This window comes from Dendronephthya gigantea, unplaced genomic scaffold, assembly GCF_004324835.1.
Source record: "Dendronephthya gigantea isolate DGI-Jeju-01 unplaced genomic scaffold, DenGig_1.0 000104F, whole genome shotgun sequence".
In the NCBI taxonomy this organism is placed as follows: domain Eukaryota; kingdom Metazoa; phylum Cnidaria; class Anthozoa; order Malacalcyonacea; family Nephtheidae; genus Dendronephthya; species Dendronephthya gigantea.
In genome coordinates, this window is record NW_021163114.1 from 669132 (window position 1) to 694778 (window position 25647).

Here is a 25647-nt window from a genome sequence, read left to right on the forward strand (position 1 = left end):
CCATGGTGACTAATTTAAAATATTACATTTTGATTTATTCTTCCTATAACGACCTTAATAACAACGCTATTGGCCATGGATTTCTAAAGAATATTTTTCAGTAAAAATCTACCAATGCGTTTACGATTTTGAGCAGTATGTAATAATTAAGTCTGAATCCGACACTGTTGAAATGTGCCTAATATCCTTTAAAATAGCATGCTACCAATGAAATTTCGAACTGACTTTGTTAAGCATTTTGCACAATTCAAAGTAAAATGTTGTAAAATGTTCAAACTCAATATCAAAGTATACATTCCGATTATTCAGAGAATCAATACGTATTTAAAAGATGCCTTATTAACACTGAATAATATATGTATTATAATGGTATAATTTCAATGCTAATTTTCCATATATCGATTTGCAGATATTTTTGCCAATCCTTAAAGTTCATTTTACGTTTATTTTATAAAATCAGCGAAGTAAGATCTCAAAACATTGTTACATTTATCTTCCTAATTGTATTATAATCAATATATCCACATGCAATCCAACAATCAATTGATCAACAATTCATAAGCAAAATCGTTATACCATCAAAATTACACGAAATTATTATATAAAAAAGCGAAGATGCACTAGTCTCGTAAGGTTAAAACCAACAGTCACAATAAAATATTTTGTGAAGTCGTTGAAGATCTTGTAATATTTCGATCCGCGGTTTTTGGCGGGAGTTAAGCTATAATTATATAAAAATTAAGATTTAGAAATTAGTTGGAAAACATAAATAACAGAGGCCGGTTGTATAAAACTATTTAATTGCATGCACTTTGCATAGTATAATATTTGCCTGACTGATATTAAACAAAGTTTGTCGAGAACATTCTATTCAGCTAGGATGCTGTGGCATTGGTACACTATTTGATTGGGCAAAAATGTTTTATTAACGGCGGGCATGAATCTACATACAAGACAAGGTTTTACTTCGATTTTTACAAATAAGTTTTTACAGGCAGAAGAAAAAATTGGTCGGTCTGACTTCGTCACTACGATCTCTTATTATATTACTTTAATAATTTTCTCCACAGCTTTACCTGTGGTAAGACATTCTACTCCAGCATCGTCAGAATGCCAACAATTTTCATTTCCCAATTCACGTCGAGCGCAACTCGTTATATTTGTTTCCTTCCCAGTGCAAGCAACCTGATCCAACCATATATGTCCAGTACCACGAGTAACTTCGTCCACACGAAGAGATCTGACAGCATCTGGATATCCAAGTTGACGACAAACAACCCTGGCATCTTTTACATCCCATGTATCATCACAAATTGTGCCCCATTGTCCATGGTAGAATACTTCGACACGACCTGTACCATTCTCACTCAGGGGTCCTTGTAACCTCAGGGATCCATGTTGCGGAGCAGCAACTAAAATAATCAAAGATTTGATGATGCGCCTCAAACATTTAGTAACATTTTCAAAAGCGATCGGCTAGTAGCAAAGGAAAATGAAACATGTTTTCCTTTATCAAATCTAGATGCCGCATGGAAATGTTATGAGAAGATTGAGATCTACCGCTATCACTTTGAGCGTGAGTGAGATTTTTGAACGCCAAAATGAATCTTTTTTCTACTCCCATGAAATCCTCCTCACATTATTTTTAATTCAAATTTTCACTTTATTATCGGTAATGATAAATTGCAGGAAATGAATTAAAATTTAACCCGTACATTATCAGAATTTAATCAAGAAATTTATGTCTTTTGTCATGATTACCTTTCAGGATCAATTAGCATTTTTAGTACACGTTACCTGAAATACATTCCACCCCAGCAAGACTCGGGCAATGTCCATCTCCGCTACCCCACTCATAATGAGAACAGTCTGTTAAGTTTTGTTCTCTTCCTGTACACGCAACTCCATCTAACCAAATAGGTCCGGAACTTGCAGGCTCCCCTTGAAGATATCTGACAGCATCTGAATAACCAAGTTGACGACATACCACTCTAGCACTATTTATATTCCAACGAAAATCGCAGATTGTTCCCCATTTTCCAGCGTAGAGTACTTCGACACGACCAATACCATTTGCACTCAATGGACCTCGTAACCTCAGTGGAACAGGCTTACCTATAAGAACTGGGAAGAAACTATATTCCTAAGGGAATTAATGGTCATCAACTAGCAGTGGAGTAAAAATCTTTCAAAGATTCTTGGAGAATTTGGCCTTTCGTAGCCTTACCTGTTTTACTACATTCCACCCCAACGTCGCTGAAGTGCCCGCAGGCACAATGTTTCCATTTTTTATGAGAACAACTTGTTATGTTCTGTTCGTCTCCGTCACATCTGACAAAAGCCAACCAAATACGCCCAACGCCAGAAGGAAACTGCCCAAAATACAGTGCTCTAACAGCATCTGGATAACCAAGTTGACGACATACAACCTTGGCTTCCTTTATACCCCATCCACTACCGCAGATCGTTCCCCATTCTTCATAGAGGGATACTTCAACGCGACCGATTCCATTTTCACTTAATGGCCCTTGTAACCTCACTGGCCCGTACATGACTGCAAAAAATATTTTAGTGCATAGCAGTTAGTTCATTAAGCTCAGGATGGCAGTATCTCAATATTCTGTCAGCGGCAATTTTACGAAGTCATATAGAACGAGTCATTACGAGTAGGGATCAAATCTTTTTGGATTGAGAATTACCGAATCTGCAACGGTTAATTAATTTTCGTACATACAAATTGCGCTGCCTCGTACCGCTTTAGTATTTAGGCTTCTTACAAGGTCTCTTTAGCAGCCCAATAGATTATTAGGCTTAAATGAAGTACCCAATTGAACCTGAAGCGCGAGGCAGAAAATTGCGCATACCTCAGCTGAGAACACCGAGTTAAAAAAGTAAAATCTCTGAGGAGGAAATGACTAATGAGACGACCGATGGTAGCTGCAAATACTTAAAACACAAAACGATTCTCTTCTATCGGATACGGCAATGTTTGTAAATGCATGTGTAGAATTATATGTGATCATGCAGGTACGGACTAGCTGTCAGTTGTTTTCAAACCCTTTTGTAAATTCGCCATTTCCACTATGGGGGAAATTAAAGTCCCACAATGCGTTTACATCATGCAAGGCGATTAAGTTTGAACGAATTATGACAAACGTGTGAGAGGCTGCAACGTGTGGTGGGTAGAAGCGCGTTTCCTGATACCCAGACACCTTTCTTGGCATGTTCATGTGTTTTTCGATAGAGTGCTATACGCTTGTTCACGCAATGCGTGTGCAGAAAAAAGCATGTGTACAGAAAAATTCCAGGCATTCAGATAAAACTACCCTTACATACTTGACTCTGGCAAGTCGGTTGCACTAACGGTAGACATTTTGTTTTATTCGCTATTTTAGTTAGAAAGATCATGCCGATATGCACCATTGTGGATAGCGAGTTATCATATTTCACCGGGCGAATGCATAAGCTTTTGAGTTTTTACTAAATGTTATTTTATTTGCAAGTTCAGCCTTGGTATGCGGTTTACGGATACCATCATTTGATAACGGAAAAACATGGTGACGTTTTGAGAATATACTGTGATTTAGCTTTCGTGTTAACACCATGCTGATATAATGTATTGCCGGACTGCCTTTAAAAAAGTTATGTAAGCCAAATTCAAACCCGCATCTTTTTTCAAATAATCACACAAGTGTTACCTCACCGGTAAATAGTTCGCGTTTAATTATATAATGCTGTTTCGCGTAATTTTCTACTGTTATTGTAGAAACAAAAAGCTAAGGTGGCACAGATTTATTTCATGCCGTTTTAGAAGGAAGGCAGTTAAAGCTCATGCAGAGAGACAAATTTGCGCAAGACTTACCATTGCTGGCTTCGCACTGACGCGATATCAGGATCAGACCAACCAATATGTAATTGAATGCCATCTTGTTAAAGTTCTCTCCACACCGCCAATATGCAGAAAGTGCACAATGAAAATAACACTTGTTTACCTCTGTGTTTGGTCACAGTCGAAGTCGAATCACGATTGTAAATTATCCAGATTTGGAAAATATACAGGCCAGGTACGAAACAGCTTTTCAACCTTAATCCCTTTGATGCAAGCGCATTTCCGCAGTGCTAATTAAAACCATGCATTTGTGTGCATGGAAGTCGAAAAATAGACCTTCGAAAGCTAAATTTTGCATGAATTTGACTTATTGTAGTAAATTTGACTTTGGCGTGGAAATAATGCAAAATAAGGCATTAAAACGAATACGAACAGCAAAATCATCTAGAACCAGAGTAGTTGAGCGTCCAAGTTTCGAATCACAGATTTTGAAACACGCATACATCAAATTGCATAAAACATTGACAGATTGCTGAACGTACATTTTTACCAACTTATGCGGTATCGATTTGAAATGAGTTTTTGAGTATTAGTCTCAGCGCGTAAGTTTAAAAAGTACTTCAAAGGCAATTCAAAATAAGTAACTTTGGACAAAAAAAACTGTGGATCAACCTAACGTGCCCCTATGTTTGCAAATTAAATGAAAACTTATATTTACTACATTCACTGATTTGAATCAGATTTTAATCCGAACATACGTTGATTATAACAGAAAACTAAGTGTAAATAATTAAGCAGCAAATATATATATATATTATTTGGCCCAAAAGATTATAAGTTCCGTGCCGTCGAATATAATGTTCAATCAACTATAAGTATCAGTCCTTTTTAAATTCACTACAATGAACAGAATAATTGTTCAAATTAAATGGACTTATTAAATTCCAAAAGTATCAAGCTAACCCATAAGTTAAAATCACCAGGCACCAACAAAGGATCAATCTGCATGGGAAGTCTTCCAAGATTTCGCAATATTTTGATCCATCCTAAGATGCTAATTAAAAAAAAGAGATGTAATGTTGTAAAATGTGAAACAATATGACCTGCATTAGTAATATACAAATTTGGTCTATCGCAAGGTGACAATAGCTATTTTTGTACCCGTTTTTTTGCTTGTACTGACAGTACATACAGATACGGTGAAATTCGCCAGGTTTCTGTATTTTGCCAGACACATTTTACCTTTTTCAGACACAGATTGTCTCTGAAAGAGCCAGAACAATATAAAGAAATAATATTTATTGAAATGTGAATGTTTTTCAATATATATTATCAACGTATTATGGCTCTTTTAAAAACAATTTGTTGGCAGTAAACTTCGTATTGCAAATTTTAAGTAAGATAAATCAGCCAATATCATTACCGGTGACAGTGAGAAGATGCAACGACATTTCCTCCTTGCTTGTAGGTTCCAGTTTAACAACTGGTTGTCCATTGATGTGAAGCGCCTCTCCCGTTTCAGCATCGACTGCACTGAGGGAAAACGTGTTTTTTCCCTTGACTACTTCGCTTTTCTGCATTGACAGCTCACCGTGTGCGGATAGATTTTTGTGAGTTTTCTGCCACATGCAACCTTTTCTCGCATATCAAACGTGTTTGATACTATTTAAATCGTCTTTTCAAGCTCTATCGTTTGGTGGTATTCCGTACGACAACAGTGAGTTATCTAGGTATCTATGTACGACAACAGTGAGTCAGTGGCGGGTCGCGCGGGCCGGCGCGGCTCGAAGCCAGTTTTTTTGCCCTACAGGCAATATGACGGAAATAACCTTGCAGGGGTTCGCAGACGCAGGTAAATTCCATATATAGAACGCATACCATGAATGGTTTTCGCCAGAATGAATGACAAAAATCGAGATTTCGCCTCAAAATACGTGCCCAGACTCCGAGGCGTACGCGGCCAATCTCCAGATTAGTGTGCTGGCTCCAGGGGTGGCGCCAGAGGGGGGGCAGGGAGGGCTACAGCCCCTCCGTCGGGGAACTCTAGCCCCCCTGTCGGGGAAATTTTTACAATTCGTCGGGGAATGAATGACAAATATAATTTGAATTTCGAAAATAAAAAGGTATAAACGGCTAAACCTATGTTTGTTTCGACAATTGGATGAAATGTTGACAGGTTTATATGTATTATTAAATCAAGCTTTGGGCCATCTGGCTGCCGTATTTTTCCGCGTTTTGGCATAGGGTCAAGAAACTAACGGGAGATCAAATTGCACCGCGAGCATGCAGTGACAGCATTCTATTACAGTATGTCAAAGGCCATGCTATATAGACCTGTATACAGGTTTGTAAAGTTCTAAAAAATATAGCGCCATGGCGAACAACTTGTGACTTGTAAGATATGTCAAAGGCCAATCGCTTTAACGTGCGCTGTACTCTTTGTAACGAAGTGTTTCAAAACGATTATATTGCGAGGCATACAAAGTCGAAACACAAAAACTTACACAATTCTGGTCGCAATGCGCCTACAGCAGTTGTTATTGAAGACGCGCAGAGACGCCAGAGGACGATGGATTCATTTATTAGTTCCTGCAGCCCCAGAGTTAGTATGAAACTCATACTAACTGTCCTGACGAAGGCACTCAGGTCGAAACGTCGAGAAGTGTTTTGTCTATTTTAGGCAGTTGTTATACCACATTTGATGCCAAATTTTTTAATATTCAATATAAATTTTTCATCAAAAACGTGCATGGACAATTTTACGTTTTGATAGCAACTAGGAGTCTAGCTTCAAGCCCCCCTGTCGGGGACCTTAGCCCCAGTGTCGGGGAATTCTTGGCGCCACCCCTGGCTGGCTCGCTGCGCTCGCCAGCAACGAATACGCACAGCAAAATCATCTGGAGCCAGAGGAGTGGAGCATCCAAGTTTCGAATCAAAGATTTTGAAACTCGCATGCATCAAATTGCATAAAATATTGACAGATTGCTGAATATATATTTTTACCAACCTGTGCGGTATCGATTTAAATGAGTTTTTGAGTATTAGTCTCAGCGCGTAAGTTTAAAAAAGTACTTTAGAAGCAATTCAAAACATGTAAGTTTGGACAAAAAAAACTGTGGATGTACCTAAACAACTATGGAGTAGTGTCCCTATGTTTACGATTGCGCATTTAATGCAACATTTGATGCGTCAACTATAAAATTGAATGAAGATTTATATTTACTACATTCACTGATTTGAATCAGGTTTTAACCCGAACATACGTTGATTATAATAGAAAACTAAATGTAAATAATTAAGCAGCAAATATATATTATTTGGCCTACAAGATTATATATAAGCTCCTTGCCGTCGAATATAATGTTCAATCAACTATAAGTGTCAGTCTTTTTAAATTCACTACAATGAACAGAATAATTGTTCAAATTAAATGGACTTAAATTCCAAAAAATATCACGCTAACTCATAAGTTAAAATCACCAGGCACCAACAAAAGATCAATCTCTGAAGTCCTCCAAGGTTTCGCAATATTTTGATCCATCCTACGGTGCTAATTAAAAAAAAAGAAATGTAATGTTGTAAAATGTGAAACCACATGAGCTGCATTGGTAATTTTTATCCGTTTTTTCGCTTGTACTGACAGTACATACAGATACGGTGAAATTCGCCAGGCTCTGTATTTTACCAATCTGCTACCAGACTTTTTGAGATGAACCAGACTTTTTCAGACACATATTGTTTTTGAAAGAGCAGTTGTATCAAATCCGTTTAGCTTAAACCGTGGATAAGTGAAAATTAATAACTTGATTAAGAAATTGAATGAGTCAACTTGAATATTATGCACTGAATATGTAGTTGTATAAACAGTAACTTTGTGGTTAAAAACATTTAATTTTCTTGTTGAATAAAACGATAGACTTGCTTTCTATTTTAAGCTTATCAACCGTTTAAGCTAAACGGGCTTGATACAACCGCCCTCAGAACAATATAATAAAATAATATTTATTGAAATGTGAATGTTTTTCAATATATATTATCAAAGTGTTCTTTTAAAAAGGCTCTTTTAAAAACAATTTGTTGGCAGTAAACTTCGTATTGCAAATTTTCAGTAAGATAGATCAGCCAATATCTTTACCGGTGACAGTGAGAAGATGCAACGACATTTCCTCCTTGCTTGTTGGTTCCAAATTAACGACTGGTTGTCCATTGATGTGAACCGCCTCTTCCGTTTCAGCATTGACTGCACTGAGGGAAAACGTGTTTTTTCCCTTGACTACTTCGCTTTTCAGCATTGTGCCACCTTTCTTAAGATTGAAATTATTCAGCTGACCGGACACATCTGTCGTAACGAGTACATCACTATTATATTCATTCACCATCAAAAACACAAGAAAATAGTCTTTTTCAACTACAAAATAACAAAGGATATCGTGATTATGGAAGTAAATACTAGAGTGAACGGTTGATAGCCTTGTAGGACTATTTCACCGACGCATTTTTTTAATCGCATATAATCGATTTCACCATCGTCACATATACCTAAGTCTCACCAACATTCCTCATGCACAGATCACAAAAGCTTTCATGCGGAAAACCGTTTGGTGTTAATATTATGACAAAGTGAGTTGAGGAAAATAAGAAATAAGGTGCTAGGCCCAAGAGGTCTTGGAACTAGGCTGGCTTTCTCGACGCTCGGTGATGGGTCAATCATAGTTTTTTTAGTCCTATTTTTTTGATATTGCATAACCTGGCCAAAAAATCACACTTAATTCTTTAGTCTCATCGAGTTCTAAAAGACTACCAAATGGTTTTCCGTGCAGAATTGCGTGATCCATGCACGAGGAATGTTGCGAGACTTTTGGACCGAAAGTCGAGCAACATCCCGAGTGCATGATCACGCTATTCTGCACGAAAAAAACATTTGGTAATTGTTTTACGAAATAACTACAGTGAAACAACGATATCTTGAGAATCCCGCGAAAATCCCGCGAGTGCTTTTAAATTCCTCGTGCAGGATGGCCTGATCCTGCACGGCTGTTAACCAATGAAATTGCGTTATTATGTAACAATTGTTACCATAGCTATACCTTTTCTTTTTTTGCATTCTACTCCGGCGTCTTCAAAATGAGTGCAATCGTGAATTCCCCAACCTCGAGAAGGGCAATTTGTTAAATTTTGCTCCATCCCTGTACAATCGACGTTATCCAACCAAATAGGTCCAGTGCCCGAAGGAACCTGACTCCCTTGAAGGGATCTGACAGCATCTGGATAACCAAGTTCCCGGCATACGACCCTGGCGTCTTCTACATCCCAATCATCATCACAGATTGTTCCCCAACGTCCATTGTGAAGCACTTCGACGCGACCTTTACCACTGCCACTCAACGGTCCTTGTAACCTCAACGACCCAGATTTACCTGGAATAACTGAGAGGAATATCGGGGAGTATAAGATGGTTGATTCAACTCGCAGCAAGAAGTCACATCAGTGAATAAGTCGAATCAGTGAATAAAATGTTACAAAGCAATAAAAGAATCGAAAAGAATGGAACGAAAAAATGGATGATATATGATCAGAGGTAAATGGAAAGAGGAAAACAGTGTGAACAACATGAACGGGAAATTGATTTCAAGAAAAAAGATATTTTCTAAGCCCCGCATTTTACTCGCTTGGGTGTTTCGTGCAGATACCAACGTAGACAAACATTAGAGGTACCAAATGCAATATTTTCGTCGCAATTTTATCATTTTGATAAACAAGAGATTGTATTAATTCAAAGGCAAAGACATGGGCGCAGCGAATGAGTTCGGACTTCGGACGGTTATACGGTTAAACACAATTCGACCAACCTCTTATCGTTGAGGATTATGTGAATATTCTAGTGTCACATCCCTTCGCAATCCCTCCCCCTGGTCACCACGCCCTTAGGCAAGTTCGATCAATGCAAAAGTGACGTTTTTAGGCCGAAATGGGAACACGTACATTATTGAAAAAACAATAATGGGCCATCTGAAATAAGGAAGTATTTTTACCTGTAGAACTGCATTCCACACCGGCGTCCTCGGAATGGTCGCAATCACTATTTCCCCAACCATCATGAAAACAACTCGATATATTTTGTTCCTTGCCGGTACAACGCACGTCGTCTAACCATATATCTCCAGAACCAGAAGGAACCTGGTCACCTTTAAGAGCAGAAACCGCAAATAGGTAGCCAAGTTGACGACACACAACCTTGGCGTCTTTTATGTCCCATCCATCATCGCAAATTGTTCCCCATCGTCCACTGTGGTATACTTCAACACGACCTTTTCCGTCCGCACTCGACGGTCCTTGTAACCTGACCGTTTTTCTATGATCTGCAGATAGTTTAAGACATTGTCTGAGTATGACTATCGTTATATATTTGAAATGATAGAAGCTATGATAAAGGCGTTTATTTGTGTAAGAACACGTCCCGTAAACAATGCGCAGAAATTCTGGAATTCTATCGGAAATTTTGAGTGTTACGAGTCACGCGAGTCCACTGCGCGAGTCATGCTGTTGTGTGACGTCATGTATACTTGACGTAGATTATGCATATCCAAGATGGCGACAAGCGTAAATATTATTATTTGCCCACCAATATCTTAAAAGTAAACAAGATAATGATGGATTTGTAACTCTTCTTAAAGTTGAGTTTAAGTCGGTAATATCAACAAACGCTTTGTTTACATATTGAATTGCTATATCTCTTAAAATTAATATCCTGTCCACCGTCCAGTCGGAATATTTATTACAAGTTCAGTTACTAAGAGATCGAGTTTGTGTTTAAAGAAATTCAAAACATGCCAAATTTGGGCAATTTTTGAATCATGGAGTCCCCCCATGTTATGAGCAGAACCGATGTGCAGAAGCCGTTGTAACCCCTTGTTAAGGTTCAGTTTCCCATAATGGGATAGAATTTTATTTTCATTTCCCTTTAATAAGCTTAAACATTTTTTAATAAGCTTCAACATTGACGTGTGCTTTAAAATAAAGTCTAAAATGACTAAATATGGCTGTTCGAGTCAGACGAGTCTCACTAATGCGGATGAACTCTGAACTGGAACGATAACTGAAGGCTTTTTCGCCGCCGTATTTTTGCCTTTAGAAGATATCCTTCAACTAAGATTCGAATTGCTTTAAGGTCAGATCTGATTACATGAATATGCCCCCCCCCCCTTCCTAATAAACCTGCGTACGGGTTTTAAACTGATTTTGAATTTAGGTAACCAGAACGAGAGAACTAGCTGGCTGTGTAAAACTGTGTAATCATACTACCGCTCGTGATACAAAAGTATACAAAATTTGTCATAGCTATACATTCCGTAGTTTTATTTATAACATTTCGCAGTTGTACTAACTGAGTAGTATATATACTCTTTTCTGGATATTTCCCTCTTTTAGCCAAGATAAAGGCCTGCACTTTAACCGGATCGTATAGCAATCCGTAGCGTATTCCGTTGTCTCGAAGTCATTAGTTCTATGTCAGGAATGTGCCCAGAAAAGAATGATATACGCTACGTGTCGCTAAGATACGGAGTGGCTATTATATGGAATGCATCGCAAACAGCCCGCGGAGCCCAACAGACGTGCATATTCATATATTCATGCATGTTTACATGCGGCGTAGGAGCGGGACATGTCGCAGCTCTCGGAAGCTTTCTAAGCTTTGCTCTATGCTTTCTAAAGAACGAAGCTATGCATATTGGTTGAAACCGAAATGTATTGTAAAGTTCAGCCAATGAAAATCATTCTTGCGAGGAGCTGCGACACTATATCCACAGGAACAAAAGCTTTCTAAAGAAATCAGTCGGGCATTAGACGAATATATGAAGATAAGCTTTCCATTATTAAGCTTGTCGCTACGGCCCTGGATAAAGTTAGTTCCCTGCATGCAATTAAAAACATGCTTTTTTGTTGGATTAAGGAATGTGAATGCGTTTTAAAGGATAACTTTTTGCCGTCTCAAAGTCTAGAAAACTTTTTTTACCCATTACCATCAACTGCTTATGCAAGAGAGGCTTGTTTTTCGTATATACACATTACTAACTAATTTTCTCACGAAGTATAGCATGCATGCAAGCTTGAAATATAGAATTTATTTACCTCATTTAGTTACACATAAGAGAGGATTGATGAGTAGATTCGGTAATTATCGAATGCTGAGAGGTATTTAACCACCCATGTTCATGCACAAAAACCCCGATTTTTTCCCTTGGTTTCAATATTTTCAGCCCAAAACGTCCCACTCCCAGACGGTTAGTTTATACATGCCAATGATGCCAAGAATTGCATGCTTGCATTTAAAAGCAAGTTTTTTGAATGAAACAATTTTGGTAGTGAGTGACGAAAAACACTTCGGAGAACGTACATTCGAAATTGGTGAAAGGCGAGACTTAAGCCTGGATTACGACAAAATTACAACAAAATGGTTGTCGTTATTCTCGTGAACAAATCTTTCTCGCGCCGATGAGAAATAATCCGTATGTAAATTTTTTATTAATCTCTGTATTCAAATCTGTGGAATCGGTCAATGTTGACGGAACAAACATAGAAATATTCTATTACATCAGCCACACGACACTTACGATTAAACGGAAACCAACCATTAGTGTAGGTAATGCATGGGATGGTGCCAAACATGACTTTGAAGGGATACTTTTTGGAATGGGGACACCCAGACCCTCTCCATAATTGTTTGTTGCTTGTGAGGATTTTTTCTCTCGTAGTGGGAGTGTTGATACAGTACTTAAATTCAATACCTCCAAAACCAATTGGTATGTTATCTAGCATATTTTAGGTTGATTTATTATCAAGCTTTTTGCGTGTTGATTCAACCATGCAAGATGCTATTCGTGACGATTATTTCAGTCAAGCGAGATGTTGAGTGAGCATTCCCGTAAACGGGAAGTGAACATTTTTTTTGGATAAATTAATCGACTTTTTTTAAAGGGTCGATAAAATATTTTACCAATACTTTCAGCAAACTGCAATAATATTTTTCCTCTCGAAATATTAACTTTCGCTCCGTGCCGTGTTCCACTTCCACAACCATCCTCAACGGCTCAACCTTTTTACTAAACTTCAAATTTCCCGTAGGAAAGGCGAGCTCAAAAAAGCTTGAACCTGCACTCTGAAATGAACTTCTTTTTTACGAGAGTTTGCGAATATCCATGCAAACCTCATCTAATTTGGAATGATATAAACCGAAAGGTCAACCTCTTGACTTTTTCTAATTCCATCCGCATTATTCACACTTGCGTGTATCTAATTTCGAACAACTATCTCGATAAGTGACATGCTGATAAATATATGCTGACATTTTGTCATTGATTAAATAGATTTGAATGCACGTCCAAAGGCTGGTTTTCATATAATACATTATAACATTAGCGATGACTATCTTGTTGGTGCTCATTGATGCAAAAAACTGATCTGTATTTCGCAAGAAGTTATAATCAACATTGCCGTTGAATTACGACATATGAAAAACAGGATTAATACACTATACGTGTGTCTTATTTCAATCTTTAGTAATCCGCCATATCGTTCCCTTTTCTTTCCATCACTCGTTTATTTATTAGTTCGAACTTCGAATGCTGTAACTATTTTTCGTAAGGTTCAAATATCCACCGAGTAATAGCACTTCTCTGTGCCTATGATATTTTAAACGGCACGAAGATGTTGTAATGCATACCTAAGCAATAAAATTAATTTTTAAAATGTCTGGCATTACACTCATAACTGCTTTTGCTTTAATTAATTAATGTTAATTGTTAAATTTTTCTCCTTGCACGTCAATCGCTACTATTGTCAATCTTGGGCTTGTAACAATCGCATTGGGAAGAATAAAGGCTATATTACACGCACGCAATTGCCTGTTTTTAGAAGATCGATAGCAAATAAGGCAAACGAGGAACCATATAGTCGGTTAAAATATGTTTCCTAATAGTGTTTCCTAATAAATTTTGGAAATTCATACCAACGCTTCAACACCTTGAAATTAAGAAAAAGGACATCGTTTTATATATACCCCGCTGTAAATGATATCGATATGCGAATTTGCAGGATTCTCTTTTATTCAGCGTGAGTTTCATTCTTTGGTAGGAATTAACAGAGGAATTTTGAGATGTCTAGGGATTTCTTACACAAGGTTTGGGAGATTTTTTTAAGTGTTTATAGTCCGTTAAAACGGGCGATTTATGCGATCAAATAGGTCGGAGTTGCCACTGATCTATTTCAAAAATGGTGACTAATGCTCATATATCACAGCGAGCATGGTTATGCCCAGGGTTATACAATCATTAGTGTCGCGTTGCTATTTTACCTTATTTATTTAGTGAATATTCGCACAGCGCCGTTGTGATCATATGACCTTTGCTGCCAATAGTTATAGTCTCATGGAGTCTTTCGGAACGATTCCCAGTCTAAGTTGATTGTAGCTAGTTTTTGATTGTAGTTTTTCGTGACCAATTCAATGAGCTCAATGTATTTTAAGTGTAGAATAAATATATTAAACTCACCTTCGCACAGACACGACACAAGAAACAGGCACACGAGCGCGGAAATTATTAGGAAATTGCTTGCCATCTTGTCAAAATTAACTCGTCTCGAAGACCAGCCAAAAAGCGTCAAGTGATCGGAGCGTTTCAATCAGCTCTGTCCTACACTAGCCAACATGCACACGCGTGCATCGATAATGAACAACGGGTACAGAAATGATATACGTGTGAATGTAATTAATTAAGGATGGAACACAATAGAACAGTGACACGGCGGAAGTCGCGCGAGGTAAACACAAAGATAAAAGAAGTGGGCACTAGATTGCCGGAAAAAAAGTGGGAAAAATCGCTTGCATTGAGACAAAGATAACATTTCACAGACAATCAGTGAACGGTCCCGGCAATTCAAAAACCGGAAAAATTTCGAATCTCGAAAAAAAAATATTTAGAGCAAATTTATTTTTTGACTCATGTATACTTCTCATCGACTGCCCTGTATACCATACCCTGTTTGATGGCATAAAGTATTTCTGAAATACGTACAATACCCTCACCTTTTTCAAAATTGGGAAAATTTTGAATGTTGTAAAATACGTATACAAATGTAGAGGAATCTGAAATAAGAATATTAAAGCAACCAACTAAACCAAGCACAGCATTTTTTCAGACCAAAGCGGATTCGGGAATATGATTAAAACGATTAATCCGTGCTGCTTCGTCAGAACTATATTTATGCAAAACTAACCCCCCGCAATGCCAAAGCAGCACTTAATTGGTTATTTTCCCGTGTCGCGTTTTTTTGTTTGTACGTCAAAGTTCAACATTTTTTGTACACAATAAAGCGACTTGACGCACGCGGAACGACAATTGGGTTGTCATCGAAAAGCAATAGTTTTTGGCGACAATTAAGGCACTTTTTGGCATCTCACAAGCGTGCAGAAGTAGCTGATAACTCATAAACTTTGCGTTGTACTTTTCCTTGTTTTTTCCTGATTATTTTTTCCTAAAATAAGTTCCCTTGTATAAAAAATGCAATTCACGATAATAAATAAAATTGCGGCGGAATTTTCGTCAAAGCCAACATCACCTGTTTAAATGATCTAGCTCAGTGAAAATTTGCGCAAAGCGTTTTACTTTTTTTCGTCCGGCTCTTTGCCTGTAACTCAATCGTTTTAAAATATGATGTGTACGGACGTGATATAACGTGATATAGTTAAAAAACATGCAATAATATTCTTGCACGTTTACATGGTGACATCAAATGGTTACCGGACCGAAAGCTTTGCTGTATTAAATACTTTTGCATGGGGTGTAACTAGAAGCAAATTTACTTAGTATACAGCCTTAAGACAGTTTCCCTTCATTTTCAAGGCATAAAAGCCACAATGTAAATAGACATTTGACCCTTCGCCAGCCGGTTCAACTAGTGAATAGAACGTATAACTGCATGCATGCAGGGACGTCACATCACGCCACGTGTAACACCCCCTTACTGCGATTGTTTAAACTAAATTCAAAAATCTCGGTCTCGTAAAATGATGAAACCACGTCAGTTAATGGTTAACCAGGATAGCTACGTATCAATTTTGAACAGGACGATACTTTAAGAGTGCATACACTATTTTTTCGTTTGAAAAATAGTTATAAAAACCTAAAACTGAGCATTTTAAAAAATTGACGCTGTAGCACCAAGCTGTAACAGATATTAGTACAATGTCTTTGTCCATGCAGCAATGAAGAAAATGATGATATCACAAAATATCTACCATAGGTAGCTATTGTAAAATGAGAATACTCCATATTTAATTGCAATTTTTTAATTTACGTATAGTTAAATCACAATTTTTTCTAATGAATTTTATAGCTCCAAGTTGAGACATTGAAATCAGCATAAAAAATACGAAGTAAATTAATCTAGCCAAAAAGTATCGTTTGCAGGTGTTTTAAATTTTAATCTATAATTGTAAGTATAAGTACAATTCAGTACTTTCGTATAATTAGTTCAATTTAATTTAGCACAATTTCTAATAATAGTAAGTACAATTTATCTCGCCTGAGAACTACAATGAGAAAATCATTACCAATAATTAAATGTAATTTAACTGAGTCTTCATCTTCGACAATTAGGAGTTTACGGAACACTTCGTTCCATAGATTTCGGTGCTAGTTAAAAAGTAAGAGTTGTAATTAGTTGGGGAATTTCAATATCTTTAGGAGCGAATAGACATATATAGCAAAATGGTTGTCACAGATGCAGTCGAACTAGCAAGAGTCCTTTAAATTATACGTCTTTGATGGCGGTATTCAAAATGGCGGTATTCAAAATCAATGATTTTAAAATTTTTAATGACTTTATACTGATTGGGGAAGACATTAAGTACTGTAAACAAACGCTTTGTTTACATTTGGAATTGCTATTTAAATTCACATAAGATCATATTTTCCACATAAAGTCATATATTTGTTGCAATTTTTGTTTGCAATACAAGCCAGAGATATCATAAAATAAGGCCAATAAGAAGTTATTGTTATATAGGTGCTTTGTATTTTAAATGTGATTGGTTCATTCGTAGTCACATGACTGTAAACAAATGCAATGTTTCCCGCCAGGGAAACAAGTGAAAAATTGTTGCCCGCTTCTTGTCATAACAAAGTAAAATGGGTTTCGATTTTAAATGAAATTGTTGTGTGACATGTATGTTTTCGTTCCTATATAACAAAACACTTAATGTACACTACCTCGGGAAATAGTGAGTTTTGTTTTCTTGAAAACAAAACTCACTATTTCCCTCGGGAGCATATATTAAGTGTATATTATCTCGAATACTCAACGGGGAAGAAACGCAAAAAACGACAAACCCGTAGGATCGTACCTTGGATGAGGAGAACGTTCAACGAAACCTTTTTCTTAATAGCCGGTTTCAGATACACAACAGATTGGCCATTGATGTGAACCTTTCGGTTCGTACCAGCATCGACTGCACTTATTGCCAACAAATTTGTTGTCTTCCATTTTTTACTTTTCACCACTGTTTTTGTCGGTTCGATTCTGAAATATTCTTGCTGATGGGAGTTATCTGTAGAGACGTGTACACCACCATGATGTTCGTTTACCAGTAAAAACACGGTAAAGAAATCGACTGCAAAGTGAAAAAGAAAATTGCGATCAATCAAGGTTCCTCGCACTCAATACTAATATTAATTTATCATGAATTATTTCAAAATCCAAGATGGCGACCACCTAATACAAATTGCCACCTAATACAAGCATCTAATACCACCTAATCTAATACCATCTAATACCACCTAATACCACCTAATACAAGCATCAAAACTGTTTTAACAAAAGGCACTCGCTATTTATACGTAGGTGTCTCTGTGCCCCAAATGAGACCTTTGCCAGAAAGTTGCCGAAAATTTTCGGGCACACATGTATAATTGACCATAACAAGAAAGATGGCGGCTGTACATTTTACCAGAATACATTGCGGTCGGAAATCGTTTAAAAAAGCGAACTGACGCCTTTTAAAGGACAGGCATAAAACAGAAAGTTATTTACTTCGCTGTGTTAAAATTTTACGTCAGGAGTTTTTCTTGCCATCTTTTTTCAGTCAATCATTCTTAATTCCGCAATGCATTCTGGTAAAATGTACATGCCGCAATCTTTTTTCTTACGGTCAATTGAAAACATTAAAACTTATCAGTGGCAAATAAAGAGATCACGATTGACTCGTATTAACTGCGATGGCAGTTAGTATTAAAAAGTAATACAATATTTCCGTTTTATGATGAACAGTCAGTTCCCACCTCAGCATATTCCGTCGCTTTACCTGTTGTATTACATTCAACTCCGGCGCTTTCATCATGCACGCAGTCACTATTTCCCCATCCGGGATGAGCACAACCATTTATATTTTCTTCTCTTCCGGTACAAGCGACCTCCTCCAACCACACACTCCTAGAGCCTTGAGGTACATCGTACCAAGGAAGAGCTCTAACAGCATCTGGATAACCAAGTTGACGACAAGCTACCCTTGCGTCATTTATATCCCATCCATTTTCACAAATTGTTCCCCATTGTCCATCGTGGAGTACTTCAACACGACCAGTTCCATTTGCACTTTGTGGTCCCTGTAACCTGAGTGAACCAGGTCTACCTGGGGCGACTGAAAAAAACATCAGAGAGTTGAATAAAACCAGTGTAATTGGGTTTACCCATCGTTTCCTACGCACAAACGACCACCATTGAATTACAAAATCTGTCAAACTATCACGATCAAAGAACGATCTACGACAGGTTTTCATTCACGTCATTTGAACGAAGGGCAATTAATTCGTGTGCCCTGAGTTTGAAAACAGAGGTTCAATATCATACTCCACTTTCAAAATAAAAAGGCTTTCTCTGATAATGAATTATATTTGCAGATATCATAATTATGTGACCGGGATTCTCATGAAAATTTCATAGAAATTGTATTACTACATGTGATACCTGAAATACATTGTACTCCAGCGTTATTGTTATGTGAGCAGTGCAGTTCTCCACTCCCCCAATCAGAATAAGAACAATTAGCTAAATTTTCTTCCACTCCTGTGCATTCAACACGGTGTAGCCAAATCTGACCAGTGCCTGAAGATGTTTGGTCGCCTTTAAGAGCTTTCGCAGCGTCAAGATAACCAAGTTGACGACATACAACTCTAGCTTCGTTTATGTCCCATCCATTATCACAAATTGTTCCCCATTGTCCATTGTAGAACACTTCAACACGACCTTTCCCAGTTGCACTCGATGGTCCTCTTAATCTCAGTGTCACAGGCTTATCTACAAGAGCTGGAAACATCTGATTGTACAAGATTGGGAAAATGTGGAAATACATCCCGCAATTCTGATTCGTAACCCAAAAACTACTGTAACTAACAATCTTGAACAAAATTAGAAAACCTAGTTGAGAACTAGTCTTGCATTGATGCTAAATGCTTGTGCTTGCATTAATGCTTGTGGCAAAAAAATCATAGACAAATTGTTAAGTACACCTTGCATATATTTCATTCAAAATTTCAAACAGCATTGGATTTGTGAAAGGGAAAGGAAATCCTACGAAATTCAAAACAGTGATAAATCATGAATACGACATTCGATCTCAAAACGATCTTAGGAACCTTGCCTATGATGACAGTTTTCGATTTGGGATTAATGAGTTGACCAAACAAAAAAATTATAGCTAATTCTCCAACACTAATGAAACGTCGATCTGTCTATTAAAAGTTTTTGACAGTAGTGTCTTCGAATGGATACCTAAGGCTTATTTTATTATCTTTTTCGGTAGCTAACCTGTTGAACTACATTCCACTCCAACATCTTCTTCATGTGAGCAAGCATGGCCTCCCCAGCCACCGTGGGGACAAACTGAGATATTTTGTTCTGCTCCAACACAATTGACACGAGATAACCATATAGGTCCAGAACCCGAATGGACCTGCCAATAATGAAGAGATCTGACTGCATCGGGATATCCAAGTTGACGACAGGCAACCTTAGCATCCTTCATACTCCATTCATCACTACAGATTGTTCCCCATTGGCCATTGTAGAGAACTTCGACACGACCTTTTCCATTTGCACTCAGTGGTCCTTGCAACCTTAATGTTCTTGGTTTGCCTTTCCAAAATCAAGAAATGAAGAATATATGAATGTATAGAGTCTATCTGTAAATGCCGGACAGCGGAATATGCATCGGGAAATAGAAATACTACAGAGTTGGACGATATACGGGAAAGCAATCAACGTGTTATTTCGTAACTGAAAACCAGGAATTCCAAATAATTACATGAAAAAAGAATGATTTAAGAAACAAAAGAACTGCTAAATATCTTCGGAAAAAGCGTGAAAATTATGCAGTAGAGATAAAACGTTGGAATAGATGACGAAGAGTCCTGTGATAATATACTGGAACGTGAAAGACTCATAGGTTATTTGGTTAATCCAGCTTACTAAAGGACATTATCTTCTCTTCAGCTTTACCTTCCCTTTTGCATACGACACCAGCGTTTTCTGAACTATCACAATTATGATTTCCCCACCCAAGATGATAACAGCGCTTTATATTTTCTTCATTCCCTGTGCAATCGACGTCGTCTAACCACATATCCGATGTCACAATGCCAGGAGGATTATGTCCTGTGAGTGCACTAACAGCATCTGGATAACCCAGTTGACGACATACAACCCTGGCGTCGTATACATCCCAGGAATCATCACAGATGGTACCCCAGGTTTTGTTGTAGAGTATTTCCACAAGACCAGTACCAGATTCGCTTAAGGGCCCTCTTAGCCTCACCGATATGTTTATTTCTGTGAAAAGTCAAAGGTTGATAACAGATTAGTATTAGAGCTACAGTACACTTAACATCTCACGTCATGCCGTGTAACAACTGTCTCGGGAACAAATCGAAAAAATTGCGGGTTCGTGGGAAAGAGACGTGAAAACGTTTTGCAACTGCAGGTAACCTGTCTCATCAGAGTCTGGAGCGGTATGCATGATCCTACGTATACATTCTTCAAAAAAGTCTCCAATTGAAACCTTTAACAGAAAAACTTGCTAATCTGGCAAATTCAAGTAAGTCCTTCATTATACAATTCCCCTTGCATTAATGCACATAGTAGCGATAACAAATGAACCCAACACCCTAGTTTAGATGTTTGAAAAGACAATATATGTATTACGTCATGTATAGCTACATTCATTTAAAAACGTTTATTATTACCTACTGAAGAACATTCTACACCAGCGTCTTCCGAATGCCCGCAATCTGTATTCCCCCATCCGGGATTGGAACAACTTGCAATATCTTGTTCTTCTCCACTACAATTGACTTCATCTAGCCATATAGGTTGTCCATAACCAGAAGGAACCTCACGCCCGGGAAGTGCTCGAACAGCATCTGTATAACCAAGCTGACGACACGCAACCTGAGCATCTTCGATATCCCAGTTATCATCACAGATTGTTCCCCATTGTTCATTGTGATAGACTTCGATGCGACCATTACCAATGCTACTTGATGGCCCTTTTAATCTGATGGTCTTCATTGGGGAGGGATCTGTAAAACAATTTTTTTCGGTTTTTAGTCGAGGGTTTATCAAAACCTGACAAGCAATCAGAAGTTGTATAAAACTGGTGTTAACAATGATCCTCCGACACTCAGCAAACGAGTGCTCAATTTACTTTTCAAAACAGTATTATAAAATGGAACATACATACATACATATAAACCTTATGGAACAGAAAGTTATTTGAAAAAAAGTGCTGATACACAATTTTTGAAATTTTCTAAAAAAACTGTGCATCTAGAGTTTTCATGAATGCCGATGGTGAATGGGATTTTATACAAAGAATACAGTACATGGTTCAGGCCTTGTGATCAATGATGTATTGAAAAGCAAGAGTGGAAATACAGCCCATACTTCGTCACACTGCATGCATGTTATCTTGGTGTAAAAATTTTGTATAAAACGCACCACAGATGTATCTATAAATGATACTGAAATGCAGCATAATAGCAAAATCCTTATCAAGCATATTTACCACTTGTACTACATTCCACTCCAGCGTCTTCGGAATGAGAGCAATCATGATCTCCCCATTCCCGATGAGGACAACTTGTTAATTGTTCTTCCTTGCCACTACAAATGACGTTCTCTAACCATATAGGGCCAAAACCGGAAGGAACTTGGGACCCTTGAAGAGCTCTGACTGTACTCTGGTAACCAAGTTGACGACATGCAACCCTAGCATCTTCTATATCCCATTCGTCATCACAGATTGTTCCCCATTGTCCATTATGAAATACTTCAATACGACCTGTTCCATTTGCACTCAATGGGCCTTGCAACCTAATTGATCCATACGTTGATGAATCTTGAAAGAATGACAAGGACATTAAGACGGAGAAGGAACTCTAATCATCTTCTTAAATGGTTCAATTAGAAGTTATAGGATTGAAAAAAAGATCTGATCAAATATTCTTAGATCTCATACTGAATTCCTCTATATTTTTACCTGTCGTGCTACATTCAACTCCAGCGTCTTCCGAATGGTCGCAATCATGAAATCCCAAAGCATTATAAGAACAATTTGCTATATTTTGTTCTTCCCCAGTACATTCAACATCATCTAACCAAATAGGTCCAGAACCAGGCGAAACCTGGCCTCCTCGAAGACTCCTTACGGCACCTGGATAACCAAGATGACGACATACAACCCTAGCATCATTCATATCCCAAGAATCATCACAGATTGTCCCCCATTCCGAATTGTATAACACTTCAACGCGACCAATACCATTCACACTCGATGGTCCTTCTAACCTTAGTGATAAAACATTACCTACAAAAAGTTGAGGGAATAGTGTAATTTCTAAATTGTAGTTGGGAGATTAAATTATCAACTAGCTATTACATATCCTTTATACAATAATTATTTATTTACATCGTTCTGTTTTACCTGCTGTTTTACACTCTACTCCAGCATTGTCAGCATGGCTGCAATCGTGATTTCCCCAACCGGGATGAAAGCATGTTGTTATATTTTGTTCTTCCCCACTACATTCAAGCTCATCTAACCATATAGGTCCGGAACCAGGAGGAACCTGACCAAGTGTTCTAAATGCATCCGTATAGCCAAGTTGACGACATACAACCCTAGCATCATTCAAATCCCAACCATTACCACAAATTGTTCCCCATTGTCCGTTGAAGAATACTTCAACACGACCTTTTCCAAGTTCACTCGAAGGACCTTGTAACCTGATTGCCACAGGAGGTATATCTAAACATATGTTATAACAGTATTTAGTTAATTTTTCTGAAGATGAAGTCAAAAACTTACAATATGTGTTTTCCACATTTAAATTATTTCTCTATAAGAATTATAATCCTCATATTTATCCGCGTTCGTTTTGTTACATTGGAATATACGAGGTTAACAATCTCAGCTACACTTAAGCAACACTTAATTGTTAAGGAAAAGCCCTGAAGTAATCGAAAGAGCGAATGAGGAAGTATTTCTCATGACATATATTTTTGATAAAAGCCATGCAAAATCAAAATTTGCTTCATCTTCTTTGTATAAGGATTTCATATAGATTAATACGTGATCAATTTTTAGCAGTTCCTCTACCTTCGTTACTGCACTCTACTCCAGCGTCTTTGGAATGTTCGCAACTTTGTTTTCCCCATCCGGGATGCGAACAACTGGTGATATTTTGTTCTTCCCCAGTACACGAAACCTCTTGTAGCCATATACGCCCTGAACCAGAGGGAGCCTGGTCGCCTTGAAGAGGTCTGATGGCATTTCGATAACCAAGTTGTCGGCATACAACCTTTGCATCTTGTATGTCCCATCCAACATCACAAACTGTTCCCCATTCTCCAGCAAAGAATACTTCAACACGACCTGTTCCATTCTTACTCAACGGCCCTTGTAATCTCAGTTGCACAGGAGTATCTACAAGAACTTGAAAGCATATTCAAACATATTGTTAAAAATGGTTGTTATTTTAAATGGTAGTTATTGTATAGTAAAAAAAAATGGTATAGTCCTGAGGCCAGTATAAAAGACTTGTTGACTCTTAACTGTAGTTAAGGGCAATCAGAGTCGTGTGATTTCTGAAGTATGAAAAATGTATGGTTAAAGAGTTTTATACAAACGGCCCCTGTAGCATAAAGCTGACTAAAAGAACCATATTGCAAGACAACCATATTGCAACTCTTGTTTTACCTGTTCTGCTACATTCAACTCCAGCGTCTTCGGAATGTGAACAGTCTTCATTTCCTAAACCATTACTAGGACATTCTGCTATATTTTCTTCTTCGCCAGTACAGGCGACGTTATCTAACCAAATACGCCCAGAACCAGATGGAACCTGGCTCCCATCAAGTTCCACGACTGCGTCTGCATAACCGAGTTGCCGACATGCAACTCTAGCGTCCTGCAAATCCCACCCATCATCACAGATTGTTCCCCATTGTCCGTTGTAGAGCACTTCAACACGACCAGTACCATTCGCACTTAGAGGTCCTTGTAACCGTAGTTGTAATTTCATGTCTGTTAAAACATAAAAAATGATCGTTTAATTTGGCGAAATTGACTAGATTAAAAAAAATACCAAGCGCTGTTCAACATATGAATGGCTAACAAGCCTTTACAGCATTATTTATCGATCTTTTTTGAGTTTAGAAACAAATTGCCCGCTGCAGTGTGATTTTTCACTTTTGGAAGGAACTGATTTGATTGAACTCTTTCATTGATTGCCGTTTTACGTACGTAATATAAATCAAGTTTTTTAAATGGACAATTTACAATGAAGATATAATATTATATCAAACACGAGTCTATTCCTTAAGCTTGTCGAATGAACTATCTATTGGGTGCAGTGGCGTAGCTAGAACGATCATTGGGGGGCGTATTCATACATTCGTGATACGCAGGATTAATTTCTTTTCAAATCAGTTGTCTTTACAGTCTGTTAACATGAATATCTATATGAATATGGCCCCCTCCCCCCAATTAACGATGCTGGCTACAACACCGATTGGAGGCTTGTTTACATGATCCCGCTTAGACGAGATTTAACGAAGCCCGCGAGGTGAATTTAAAGTGTTGGAATGAGAAATAACGTGATCCTGGTGGTAATGTAGACATCCCAACAATAGCATGTGTTTGCTTGGTTTCATAAAGACTTTGGGTAACCGGAATCATGTAAACAGGCCCTCAAAAACTGTTTTAGGTTACTGAGGTATAACAACGTTTAGCACGATGAGTTATTTGTGATAAGGAAAATTTTTGGGACACGCTATGTTTTTTTGTCGACTTACCCTCTGTAAAGCATAACACGCCAGCGTTTTCAGAAGAACTGCAATCACTAATTCCCCATCCCAGATGAGAACAACTTGTTAAATTTGGTTCTGTTCCAGTACACGAGACGTCATCTAACAGTATAGGTCCAGAACCAGTGGGAACCTGGTTGGCTTGTAGAGCCTTAAAGGCACCTGAATAACCGAGTTGGCGACATGCAACATTAGCGTCTTTTATATCCCATTTATCATCGCAGACTGTTCCCCATTGTCCGTTGTAGAATATTTCGATGCGACCATTCCCATTTTTACTCAGAGGTCCTTGCAATCTTAATGCGCCAGGCTCTGTCACATCTTAAAGGAATGACATGATTAAATCCTACATCGATTCTGATGAATTTGTGATAGTCAATGAGAGTCATTCTAAAGTTGAATAC

General features: G+C 37.9%; 3 protein-coding genes across 3 annotated transcripts; all 3 read right to left on the bottom strand.

Moving 5' to 3' along the window:
• Window positions 1-527: 527 nt before the first annotated feature.
• Window positions 528-4021, bottom strand: LOC114534654 (scavenger receptor cysteine-rich type 1 protein M130-like). The gene is made up of 5 exons (XM_028556126.1): window positions 3863-4021; window positions 2228-2554; window positions 1798-2124; window positions 1077-1412; window positions 528-721 (listed from the first exon to the last, which is right to left on the bottom strand). The coding sequence occupies exons 1-5, from the start codon at window positions 3924-3926 to the stop codon at window positions 717-719; spliced, it is 1059 nt and encodes a 352-aa protein (XP_028411927.1). The 5' UTR covers window positions 3927-4021; the 3' UTR covers window positions 528-716.
• A 3285-nt stretch (window positions 4022-7306) lies between these two features.
• Window positions 7307-9034, bottom strand: LOC114534655 (lysyl oxidase homolog 2-like). Its single transcript, XM_028556127.1, has 3 exons — window positions 8917-9034; window positions 7965-8237; window positions 7307-7379 (listed from the first exon to the last, which is right to left on the bottom strand). The coding sequence occupies exons 1-3, from the start codon at window positions 9011-9013 to the stop codon at window positions 7372-7374; spliced, it is 378 nt and encodes a 125-aa protein (XP_028411928.1). The 5' UTR covers window positions 9014-9034; the 3' UTR covers window positions 7307-7371.
• Window positions 9035-16326: 7292 nt separating this feature from the next.
• LOC114534674 (deleted in malignant brain tumors 1 protein-like) lies at window positions 16327-25239 on the bottom strand. The gene is made up of 13 exons (XM_028556148.1): window positions 25232-25239; window positions 24135-24461; window positions 23535-23870; window positions 22860-23183; window positions 22416-22742; window positions 21942-22274; window positions 21121-21456; window positions 20378-20707; window positions 19688-20014; window positions 18848-19186; window positions 18186-18521; window positions 17229-17495; window positions 16327-16518 (listed from the first exon to the last, which is right to left on the bottom strand). Exons 2-13 carry the CDS (start codon window positions 24457-24459, stop codon window positions 16487-16489), a joined length of 3612 nt encoding a protein of 1203 aa, XP_028411949.1. The 5' UTR covers window positions 24460-24461; window positions 25232-25239; the 3' UTR covers window positions 16327-16486.
• Window positions 25240-25647: the final 408 nt, after the last annotated feature.

Coding starts and splice junctions, on each gene's coding strand:
- LOC114534654 (XM_028556126.1), bottom strand. CDS start 3,926: ATGGCATTCAATTACATATTGGTTGGTCTGATCCTGATATCGCGTCAG. Junction 2,555..3,862: donor TCAGTGCGAAGCCAGCAATG/GTAAGTCTTGCG, acceptor TATTTTTTGCAG/TCATGTACGGGCCAGTGAGG. Junction 2,125..2,227: donor GGTGGAATGTAGTAAAACAG/GTAAGGCTACGA, acceptor GTTTCTTCCCAG/TTCTTATAGGTAAGCCTGTT.
- LOC114534655 (XM_028556127.1), bottom strand. CDS start 9,013: ATGGAGCAAAATTTAACAAATTGCCCTTCTCGAGGTTGGGGAATTCAC. Junction 8,238..8,916: donor AGAATGCAAAAAAAGAAAAG/GTATAGCTATGG, acceptor GTTATTTTGTAG/TTGAAAAAGACTATTTTCTT.
- LOC114534674 (XM_028556148.1), bottom strand. CDS start 24,459: ATGAAATTACAACTACGGTTACAAGGACCTCTAAGTGCGAATGGTACT. Junction 22,743..22,859: donor AGTAGAGTGTAAAACAGCAG/GTAAAACAGAAC, acceptor AACTTTTTGTAG/GTAATGTTTTATCACTAAGG. Junction 20,708..21,120: donor TGTAGAATGTTCTTCAGTAG/GTAATAATAAAC, acceptor GACTTTTCACAG/AAATAAACATATCGGTGAGG.